The sequence below is a fragment of the Eptesicus fuscus genome, chromosome 5, assembly GCF_027574615.1.
Source record: "Eptesicus fuscus isolate TK198812 chromosome 5, DD_ASM_mEF_20220401, whole genome shotgun sequence".
NCBI lineage: Eukaryota > Metazoa > Chordata > Mammalia > Chiroptera > Vespertilionidae > Eptesicus > Eptesicus fuscus.
The window spans coordinates 42,628,400-42,640,624 of record NC_072477.1 but is presented as its reverse complement, the minus strand read 5'-3'; the positions used below and the strand labels follow the sequence as shown (position 1 = coordinate 42,640,624).

The following is a 12,225-nucleotide window of genomic DNA, read 5'->3' as shown; positions in this document are numbered from 1 at the left end:
ATGTCATTATATCTGTATACTGTACTGCAATATTTAATAAGACATTCTTTTTTCCTTTCCCAAATTGCTAGTAAAAATGGTTCTAATTGTTTTGGATCAGGGATTATTTAAGAATTTAGTGGAAGCACTCCGGAAAAATGCACATACTTTAAAATTTTTACATATTTATTTTATATATTGATTTATTGATTTCAGAGAGGGAGAGAGAGGAACATAAATGATGAGAATCATCAGTGGGCTACCTCCTGCAGGCCCCCCACTCGGGATTGAGGCCGCAACCTGGGGATTTGAACTATGCCTCCTGGTTCATAGGTCGACACTCAACCACTGAGCCAGGCACACCAGGCCAAAATTTTACATATTTCAAGGAGTTCATGTCCCTTCCTCCCCACAAAAGCCTATCTGTGAGCTGTAGAGTGAGGGTAAATAACCCTTGCTGTAGACTTTCCATAGCCACTGTGTTTGATATCTAAAGAAATTCTGTAATTTTTTAATAGTTGTTTTACAGAAAATGTGTTTAATGTTCTTCCATATTGACAAAAAGTAAACACAGAATGCTTTAAATCAGAACACATATATACATTGTGCATCAGGAAATATTTATCAAAACTTACATTTGAATAACAGTTGTCTAATATTTACTTTTGTCTCCTTTTTTTAAAGCTTGGTAAAATGCGGCTGACAATTCCATGTCGGGCCCTTACCTGTTCTCATCTGCAGTGTTTTGATGCAACTCTTTATATTCAAATGAATGAGAAAAAGCCAACCTGGGTTTGTCCTGTCTGTGATAAAAAGGCTCCGTATGAGCACCTTATTATTGATGGGTATGTCACTTTAAAGTTTTTCCTTGTATTGGTGTTATCTGGGTTTGTTAATTATCAGGTCAGGTTTTCTGAGTTACATACTTTTAGGATTTTCATGATTCTACAAATAGTATTTTTCAAACTACATAATATTATGAACATTTTCTCTTCTTAACTTGATGTCCTCTTATTGGAAAATGCATGCTTTACTGTCAGTGCCTCCTGACTTTACCATTTAAGCACTAATAGTTCAAAGCAGGTTTGTGCTTACACCTTTTCCTAACGTGAATCCATTTATCCCTTGACATGCAGACCATATTAGGAAAAAAATGAAAGAATTGTGAAACTCTGGTTAACGTAAGCTCACCAAAAATTGGGCTTTTTAGAAGTTAGCCTGTTTTTGGAGATTTTCTCATGCCTATTCCCTGCTGTAAGGGCTCCTAAAACTGATCAACATACTGAATGAGTAGCAGCTGACTTTTTTTAATTTTCTCTGAAATACTTGTGTTTATCTTTCTTGTCCACCTATAGCCTCATGACAATCTATATTTTTAACATTCATGTTTTATCTACCCTACCAAACATCTTGGAATGTTCCTCTAAATTTTACCCTACTCTCTAGCTTCCTTCCCCCACCCCCTTTTTTGCCACTGAACAAAAAGAAACTGAAAAAAAGGATCTTCTTGGTACTTCCTGTACTCTCTAACAAAACACTCAAGGCAATTTATCTGTAGTATTTGAGAAAACATAGGAGTCTGAAGGTGTAACTTGAGGAATGGAATACATTTAGCAATACAAGGGACTAATCAGTAGTGGGGAAAGTAAACATGTAATTTAATATTTTATGTTTAATTTTAGATAGATAGCAATGATCACTAATCTCAATTGAATAATATTTTACCAATTGTTTATTATATTGCTTTAGATCCCCCCATCAATTGAGATTTGTTATTCTAAAAGTCATGTATGCATACATATATATATACACCCATACACTTAATGAAGAATTGAAAAACATAGGAAAATTAAAAAGCTTTTGTGGTGTGTTATTTTCACAATTGTGATTGCACAGTATTAATATTTTTTATCCGATTTCATTTAACATTATAACCTAAGAATTTGACCATTAGTTTTACACATTTTTTGCAAGTCTCATTTTTTAATATCTCCATGATATTTATCAGGAGGCTTAACATTCAATATATGTCTTGTATTTATTGCTTCAGTTTATCAAACAAGATATGCTTATTAGAGGCAATTTGGACTATGTAAAAAAAGGTATGAAGAAAAATAAGTGTCACACTCAGAGATAAGTGCTATTTCTGTACCATGTACACACAGAATTTTATTTAAGTGGAAGGTTTTCTTTTCTTGGCCTCTTCCTACTTTCTGTGACCATTTTCCCATACTAACAAATGTTTAGAAATCTCGTTTTTCATGGTTATGTAATGTTTCCTTGCATAAAGGTACCATAATATAAGTAACTACTTTCTGTTTAGCTCTAGATTTTGAGAACAAGTATAACTTAATCTGGTCCACTTTCTTCTTTCTCATTTATACTTGTATAAAACATGAAGGATCTGAATGTTTTTTTAACAGTAATAACTCTAATCTATCTTCATTTAAAATGTGATATTCAAAAGGCAAATTGTGTTTTATAGCTTGTTTATGGAAATCCTAAAGTACTGTACAGATTGTGATGAAATACAGTTTAAGGAAGATGGCTCTTGGGCACCTATGAGATCAAAAAAGGAAGTACAAGAAGTTTCTTCCTCTTACAATGGAGTTGATGGTGAGTGTTGATTTTTTTTAAAGGGTGGGCAATCTTCCTGCTCTTAAAATGCTCAAATTTTATTTAAAAAAAACCCCACTCAGCTCAATAACTCCTATTAAATTATTAATTACATGTTCAGAAGTTGTAAAGCTCCTTTTAAACTCACTTTTGCCAGCTTTCAAAATGTTGTGGTATAAGATTCCAAAGTAATATAGTAAGTCTTTATAAAATCATGATTTTGAAATGGTATCCTTTTAAATTTTTAGCAGATTGGTACAGATTCGTGAATATTCTTTTACTTTTTTTCTTTTCCTGGCTTTTAGTATGTTTTTGCTGGAGAGAGGCTAAATGACTTTTTAAAAATGTTACCACAGCATTACTTAAGTATATCAGGTACTGTACAGATAAACACACGTAATACATAGGCTTTGCGCTCAAACTGCTTTTATTCTGAAGTGGACATATATTTTGATTGTCTTGATTCAGAATTATTTTTCAAAAAAATTTTTTTAGCAGCCAATACTAAATAGTAGTTTTAAACTTAGGCAAACAGAACCACTGTTGGTTTTCTACTCTCTGACCCCAGCAATATTGTAAGTGTAAACTATAACTGACAAATTAACTCAGGAGCACACTGAGAAAAAAAGAGAGGTGTCATAGGTCTTTTTGCCTTGTGTTTTAATCATTCCCACACAGGATGCTTGAGCTCTACACTGGAACATCAGGTGACTTCTCACCACCAGTCCTCAAATAAAAATAAGAAAGTAGAGGTGATTGACCTAACCATAGACAGTTCTTCTGATGAAGAGGAGGAAGAGCCACCTGCCAAGAGGGCCTGTCCTTCCTTATCTCCCACATCACCACTAAATAATAAAGGGTAAGTGCTGAAAGAGTCATCATGAAAGTTAATTTTGCAAATAGGATCTTCCAAATAAAATGATTATGTATGATTATAAGATTATGCATGATTATAAGACTTACTTAGCAATCAAATAATAAGTTGAATTTTTTTCCCTAGTGTGTGATATTCTTGAGGGGTTTGGATAATGCATTAAATTAGATATAGAATTCATCAAACCAAAATATGGTTTTAGTACAGTGGTTCTCAAATTTTGGTGTACATCAGAATCACTCAGAGGCCTTATTAAACCATACATTGCTTCCTTACCCATCACGTGTCTGATTTAGGAATAAGGACTGAAAAATTTTATATTTCTAAGTAACTTCCCAAGTGGTCCAGTGCTCATAGGATTTAGAACATTTACTCAATTTGGAAAGTATATGCCATAAAATTAACCCTAAGTAGGATGTTTAAGGTAGAAAGCAGAGGAAGACCAGATAAATACTTTCAAACCTGCCTCAATGTGTAAGGCTGGCAATGAAAGAAGTCTAAGACTTAAGTTGCAGTACACTTAATGCTTTCTTTTTTAAAAATATATTTGTAAAAGAGGGAATTCTTACCATTTGCAACAGCATGGATGGAACTGGAGAGCATTATGCTAAGCGAAATAAGCCAGTCAGAGAAAGATAAATATCACATGATCTCACTCATTTGTGGAATATAATGAACAACATAAACTGATGAACAAAAACAGATCCAGAGACAGAGAAGCATTGATCAGACCATCAAACCTGAGAGGGAAGGTAGGGGAGATTAGGGGTAAGGGGGAGAGATCTTGTATGCATGCATATAACTTGTATGCATGCATATAAGCCTTACCACTGGATACAGATACCAGAGGGGTGAGGGCATGAGTGGGGGGTGGGAGAGCCATGGAAGGATAAGGACACATATGTAATACCTTAATCAATAAAGAAAAGAAAAAGAGAAAAAGGAAAATATATTTGTATTGGTTTCAGAGATGAAGGGAGAGGGAGACAGAGATAGAAACATCAATGATACGAGAGAATCGTTGATTGGCTGGCTGCCTCTTGTATGCCCCACACTGGGTATCGAGCCCACAACACGGGCATGTGCCCTGACCGAGAATCGAACCATGACCTCCTGGTTCATAGGTTGACACTCAACCACTGAGCCACGCCAGGCAGGCTAATGCTTTCTATTTTGCAGACTCATTTCCCATTAAGTCTCATCCTATATAATAAAAGCGTAATATGCAAATCGACCGGACAGTGGAACAACCAGAGGGTGGGGCTGGCGAGCAGGTGGCGCCAGGCCAGCCAGGGCACATGCCACCAGCGGGCAGAGGGACAGGACAGCGATCGGGGAGCCGGCACCATCCCCTGATCGGCCTGCCCAGTCACCTCCCACAGAGGGAGGCTACCAGTGGCTGTGGCAGCGGCGGCAGGGGGTGAGGCCGGCTGGCGCCATCCCCAGATCGGTCTGCCCGGTCGCCTTCCACAGAGGGAGGCCAGACTGCAGCTTAGGCCTGCTCCCCAGGGGAGAGGCCTGGCTCCTCACTTGTTAGAGGACATCTCCTGAGGGCTCCCAGACTGTGAGAGGGCACAGGCCAGGCTGAGGGACACCCCCTTCCCCGAGTGCACGAATTTTTGTGCACTGGGCCTCTAGTATCAATAATAATGTACCTTGGTTATGCTTCAGTTCAGTTCATGAAACACTGTTACCTATTTTATGTAAGATATTCCATGCTAAATAAACATGGGTGAAAATAAAATTGGTATATACAGTCTTAACCTTGAAGTGTTCAACACCTTGTAGAAGATGATAAAACAAGAAGCTAACTCTAGTTGTACTCTTAAACAGACTGTTAGTCTCCTAGACACAGTGGGTATTCTCAGCAAAAAGACTTCATGCTTTGCTGTGAAGCACAATAGTAGCCCACAAAAGATTAGAAATAAGCCCTTGCGGGGAGTCCAGCTAGGGCAAGCTGGTGGGGTCTGTGGCGGCCGCAGCCGCGGGCAGGATGCAGGAGCCGGTGGCAGGCGCCCCTCACTCCTCACTCGCGGGAGGCACTTGGGACCGCCCTCCTCTGGGCCCAGCGGGGAGGGGGCCTGGGCTCACGTGGGGCAGGGACAGCTGCCTGGTCCCTCCCCTCTCTGCCCTCCCCAAAGTTGCAGTCTCCCCCGGGGCCGGACAGTCTTATGATCCAGCGGATCCTCCTGGGGAGGCCAGGTCAGGGAGCGGGCGCCGAGCAGCTGGGGCAGCGGAAACTGGCGCCCGGGCAGGGATCCGGGCAGCGACCGAGGCGGCGGCGGCGGCTGCGCCCTGGACCCGCCGCCCCCTCCCCTTGGGCTGGGGGAGCTTCTGCATGGGGCCAGGGGGACGGCCCGGCTGCACGGAGCAGCGGCGGTGGACCCCCCAGGCGGGCTGGGGTTGAGCCGGGGGCCAGGGCACGGGCTCCGGGGGAACCATGCCCAGAAGCCGGCCAGCCGCAGCATGGCTCATGGGCCCGGCACACTGATGCTCAAGTGTGTGGTGGTCGGCAACGGGGCCTTGGGCAAGACATGCCTGCTCATGAGCTATGCCAACGATGCCTTCCCAGAGGAGCACGTGCCCACCATCTTCGACCACTACACAGTCAGCATCACCATAGGGGGCAAGCAGTACCTCTTGGGACTCTATGACACGGCCGAACAGGAAGACTATGATCGTCTCAGGCCTTTATCTTATCCAATGACTGATGTCTTCTTTATATGCTTCTCTGTGGTGAATCCAGCCTCATTTCAAAATGTGAAAGAGGAATGAGTACCAGAACTTAAGGAATACGCACCAAATGTACCCTTCTTATTAATAGGAACTCAGATTGATCTCCACGATGACCCCAAAACTTTAGCAAGACTGAATGATATGAAAGAAAAGCCTATATGTGTGGAACAAGGACAGAAAACTAGCAAAAGAGATAGGAGTGTGCTGCTATGTGGAATGTTCAGCTTTAACCCAGAAGGGATTGAAGACTGTTTTTGATGAGGCTATCATAGCCATTTTAACTCCAAAGAAACACACAGTAAAAAAAAAAGAATAGTATCAAGATGTATAAACTGTTGTTTGATTACATGAGAAACATCTTCAGTGGCCAACGAAACTGTCCATTTCTCTCTAAGAAAGCATACGAAATGCTACAGCTATACCCAGACCTCTTATAAATACTGAAGCAGAGTAAAACTTGAATGAAAAACAACCCTGTCCTCAGAATTCTATGAAGTTCATTAAGAATGTTTCTTAAAGGTCCAAGAAGCAGCAAACAGCATTTGAAGCCACAATTCTCCTATCTAATAAAAGAGTAATATGCAAATTGACCATCACTCCAACACACAAGATGGGGTTTGGAGTTTCCCATTGCTTATTAAAAGCCTTTTCATTGCTTTGGTTCTTGGGTATTTCTTTTTGCAAAATCCTTCCTGCCACTTTACCTAAAAACCAAAGATTTGTTTTCTAGTCATTTGTTTTCAGATTGTAGAAAATTGCCTTCTTTCCAGGAACACATCTTCATTAGGTCTTCATAGAAATTCAGACTAGTCACTGAACAACGAATTCAAAGAAATGAAATATCTGGGAAATAAAATACTTCAAAAATCTTAGTGACTTGAATTTTATTAGTGAGTGCAAGTACACTGCTTCAAATAAGGTCATGTATGAATGAACTTAAACTTGAGTTAATATTTTTTATATATAATCAGTTCTGACATTCTTAAAAGTAATTTTAGTGGCTCCCTGAAATCTTATTTAACACTTTGCTAACTTATCCCTCATTCTATCTCTAAAGGTACATTTTAGGTTAGCTGACTTCGAATTATCATATTTCTATAAGCAGAGCCTGAATTATGGTTTTTATTGTGAATTATCTTAGTTATTTTAGACATTGCTTCCATTTGATTTTTAATTAATTTTAAGTACCAAATTAAATACTGGTTTGTTGGTTGTTGCTTTTTAAGTGATTGTTAATTTAACAGTGTCCCATCTTAACACATGGGGTTGCAAATAAAATAACATGCATAGTTTACTAAAAAAAAATAGAAATAGGTATTTATCAGAATTACATTGCCTGTTGTAACTGAATAAAGAGCTGTTTTTTAAACTCTCCTTCCAACAAATGGTAGTGCCTGGAGAAAGAATGTAAGTGAAAGAAGGAAAGTCCACAGGAGGCTTCGTTACAGATTTCAGGGTTCAGGAAAGAACGTCAACACCAGGCCAAGAACAGGAGGCATTTTGTGCTTGGAGACACATTACTTTCCGGTTTGCTATTATTTGATGAGATAAAACGATCTTCTATTTTAACATATTTACTAGAGGCCCAGTGCACGAATTCATGCACGGGTGGGGTCCGGCCAGCCTGACCCCAATGGGACAGATTGGGGCCGGACCTGTCGGGAGGAGGAGACAGCGAGAGGTTGGCTGGCCAGCCTGCCCCAATCAGGGCTGGGCCGGCTGGGGGGAGGCGCTTCGGGCAATTGGCTGGCATGCCCCGCTCCCAAATGGGGTGGGGGGGCCAATTGGGTCAGCAGCTGGGGGAGGGGCTGTGGGAGTTTGGCTGGCCAGACCTACCCCTGATTGGTGGGGGGGGGGGGGGGATTGGGGGCGGATCTGGCTGGGGGAGGGGGCCACAGGCAGTTGGCTGGTCGGCCCTGCCCCTGATCGGGGTGGTGGGGGCCCATCGGGAGAGGAGCTGGCCAGGGTGAGGGGCTGTGGGAGGTTGGCGGCCCCGGGTGGGGGGGGGGGGGGCGGCCCTCCATAGGGCTGGTTCACTGGCCGCAGTGGGCGTCATAGCAACTGGCATTCCGGTCTCTGGCTTTTTATATATATAGATAGTTACTTGAAAGATTAAGTTGCAACAGTAAATGCATAATTGTCATAAATGTAGCTCCTCACTTGTTAGAGGACTTTGACTATTTCAGGAATCTTTGTGGTATAATCAAACATAACACAGGATGGTATTTCCACTCTAGAGTAGCTTATCTCAGCATACAGACAGAAATAAAAACAATTAAAAGCATTATTCTAAACAAAATGAATATTTAAACACTAATTCTACTTCAAATCCTACTTTATGAACATTTTACCTCTGATTATATGTAAACTGTATAATAATTTTACTGTCTGAATATACATTTTTTCCTTAAAGGAAACTTTTTTGAGTGTTTAGAAATGTAATGTTTCTTCTTTGGATGTTTACTTTGTTCTTCCAAAAATAGCTTTGTTTATTATATTTGGAAAATTACATTAAGTGCATTAACTACTTCCTGAGCTTCCCAATGCATAACTGAACCCAGGCATAGTATTTGCAAATGCCAGATCTTTCTCTGTATTCAAATAAAACAAGCAACCTGGATTTTATGACATTCTGAGAAGAATAATGCCATGTTCAATACTAGTGGCCATTTTACAATAACGACTAGCCAATAAATAGAAGCCTAAAGGCAGCATATTACATTTGTTATTGTGTGTTGTAAAGGAGGAAATGCATTTCAGAATATTATCACAAAATTGAAAGAAAAGGAGCCAGGCAGGAATTAAAAAGAGGAAAAAAGATCAGTAAATGTAAGTCTCAGCCACTGAGTGTTTAGTATTCATCCAGACATTTCCCTTGCTGTTTGGTATACCAAGATGTTTTCAAAGACTAGCATTTCAACTGCCTTCTTCTCTCTTGTAATCCCTTGGGCATTGTCAGAGGAGACAGCTAATGGAAAATGCTAGTTTTTATAGATGGAAGAGGTTTAATTGTTTCTATTAGATGAAACATTTTTATGAAGTGGATGAGAATGTATTTTATGCTTTGTATCCCATTCATAAAATGTGGTAGATGGTCCTAACTGGAGCTCCATTCCTGGAAATCCAACCTTGGCATTTTTTTTAAAATACATTCTTATTGATTTCAGAGAGGAAGGGAGAGGGACAGAGAGATAGAAACATCAATGATGAGAGAGAATCATTGATTGTCTGCCTCCTGCACACCCCCCGTCGGGGATTGAGCCCACAACCCAGCCATGTGCCCTTGACCAGAATCAAACTGGGGACCCTTCAGTTTGCAGGCCAATGCTCTATCCACTAAGCCAAACCAGCTAGGGCCAACCTTGGCATCTTTTTAAATATTCTATACCCGTGGACGGCAAAGTGTGGCTCTTCCACAAAATACCACGGCCTGGGTGAGTATTTTGAAGAAGTGGCGTTAGAAGAAGTTTAAGTTTAAAAAATTTGGCTCTCAAAAGAAATTTCAATCGTTGTACTGTTGATATTTGGCTCTGTGGACTAATGAGTTTGCCGACCACTGTTCTATACCATGTGTTGTAAAGGAGGAAATGCATTTTAGAATATTATCACAAAATTGAAAGAAAAGGAGCCAGGCATCTCCACACCCCGTGTACTTTACATGAAGTTTTAAAAGCAAACGATAGCCTCTTTATGCCTTTTTTCTTTTATTTTCTATAATTTATATACATACCTATTAGCCTCCTAATGGTTGGAATACCATATGATCCTTGTCTTTGCACTTAGGACTATTAGAATCATTTTATTTTATTTTATTTTTAAAATCATTTCAATTCTTTCTTTTTCCTTTCCTCCTCCTTTTTGCTTCTTGCCTAATTTTTGGTAAAGAAAAATTATTTGACTACTCAGCTACTTAAACATTTCACTCTATTCCAAAATCCCACTTTTTGTGTTATGTTCCCCCCCCCCGTTATACCATTCTCCCTTTAAAAACTCCATACCTGTTCATTATGGAGCATCTCTTCTCCTTGTCTTGCTGTCATTGTTCATTCAGCAGGCCTTTTATGCAAACAGTGCCAGGCAATGGATATACCAAGATAAACAGTACCTAGTTTTTGTTCTCATAAAGCTTACAAGTCTTGGGCCAGCTGTTAACTTCACTGCTCAGATTGCTACATTCCCCCATTCTTGTCTATATGTGTTTTCTTTGCAAGGATTTACTTATGCTTTTTACTAGCCGACATTCCAGTGCTTATTTTTAAAACGTTTCAGAATCTCGTCCACTATATAGATACACTTCACTCATATCCCATTGAAGTAGCTCAGCCATGCCTTCCCCCTGCATTCTGAAAGTATAGATGATGGTGATCCTAAGACAGCATATGATTTATGAATATTAGATACCATTGCATCCATCCATTTCTCCCAATAGCCTCTGCAGCTATTAAGTATACAGATCATTTCCTAATAAAGTCAGCCCTCTGTGTCAGCAAGTTCCGCATCCACAGTCTACAGTTGGTTGAAATTCACGGATGTAGAACATGCTGATAGGGAGGACCAACTAAACAACTTGTGCATCCAATCTGTGAGGGTTCCTGGAACCAATCCCTTGTGGATATCAAGGAACAACTGTGATTATAATAGTCTAAATTATATCTCCCTTTTCTTTTTATTTTTAGCACAAAAGTTAGGACTCATGAGATGCAACCCCTTTGTCTGTTAAACTTAAAAGTTGATATGACTCATGAAAATTGTGTAAACCTTTTTTTCTTCTAGCATATTAAGTCTTCCACATCAAGCATCTCCAGTGTCCCGAACCCCAAGCCTCCCTGCTGTAGACACAAGCTATATTAACACACCTCTTATCCAAGACTACAGGCACTCTTTCCACATGACACCCATGCCTTATGACTTACAAGGTGAGTCACCGATTGTTCTGTATTGTCACATAGCATTATGGATGACTTTGATTTATATAGTCTTCTTCTGGGTGAATCTAAGGAAGAATTGAAAGATTGGGAAAATGGGATTGGGCCTGTGGAACTGGTCATAAATAAATACAAATCCAGTTTCTTGTTTGTACTTTCATCAATAGCCAGTGTTTTGCTACCAGTGATAACACTAATGCAATGATCTCTAGGTTTTGTGAACTTCAAAATAGTCTACAAGTTGTTTTTGGATGATTTCTTATATGCTGATTTGAATTTTGATACTTAGAATATTACTTTTTGTTCCCTGAATCCAATTATGATGCAAGAGGCATTGTGGGTAACTATTTTGTATTATCTTTTAGATAATGCAGAATTGAAATATTACAAGCTTTTAATTTTTGTTCCAGTGAAACTGATTCTTCTTTATTTTTTTTATTAATCCTTACCTGAGGCTATTTTTCCATTGATTTTTAAGAGAGTGGAAGGGAGGAGGAGAGACACATCGATGTGAGAGACATCAATTGGTTGCCTCCTGCACACACCCCGACCAGGGCCAGGAATCTAGCCTTCAACCGAGGTACATGACCTTGACCGGAATCGAACCCAGGGCCATTCAGTCCTTGGGCCGATGCTCTATCCCTGAGAAGAATCAGAGCATATTCTTCTTTTTTAAAGTAGTTTGAAATGTCATTATACCTATCTGTATAATGTATTTTGAGTTAATGATCCTTACATTACCAAAAAGAATTATTATTATTCTCATATATCTTCATAATTTAATAACTTGTATATTATCCATATAATCTAAGAACATTTTTCCTTTTTATTGCAAAAAGACATATAGGCTCATTGTAGAAAATTTACCACAAAATGCAAAGTGGAAGTTTCCCTCCACACCTCCCCAGCAGAAATCTCAGGCCACTGGCAAGGATTCTTGGGAGCTGAGGTAGTTGATTGGCTTCTTAGTAACTGTAATGAAAAAAAACACACCTATTTCAGCTCCATCCAATAGAACTTCCTGCAATGAGGGAAATGTTGTAATCTGCCAGCTAACATAGTAGCTACTAGCCACATGGTTGTTGAGCATTTGGA

General features: G+C 39.8%; 1 protein-coding gene and 1 pseudogene across 1 annotated transcript in view; both read left to right on the top strand.

Annotated features, from left to right (window-relative positions):
• Positions 1-12,225, top strand: part of PIAS1 (protein inhibitor of activated STAT 1) — a 121,230-nt gene that overhangs the window by 103,279 nt on the left and 5,726 nt on the right. The window contains exons 9-12 of the mRNA XM_008139090.3: positions 664-824; positions 2,465-2,595; positions 3,274-3,454; positions 10,979-11,121. Coding sequence (XP_008137312.1) covers positions 664-824; positions 2,465-2,595; positions 3,274-3,454; positions 10,979-11,121 — 616 coding nt within the window. The remainder of the gene's footprint in view (positions 1-663; positions 825-2,464; positions 2,596-3,273; positions 3,455-10,978; positions 11,122-12,225) is intronic.
• Positions 5,936-6,676, top strand: LOC103283779 (rho-related GTP-binding protein RhoQ-like; annotated as a pseudogene).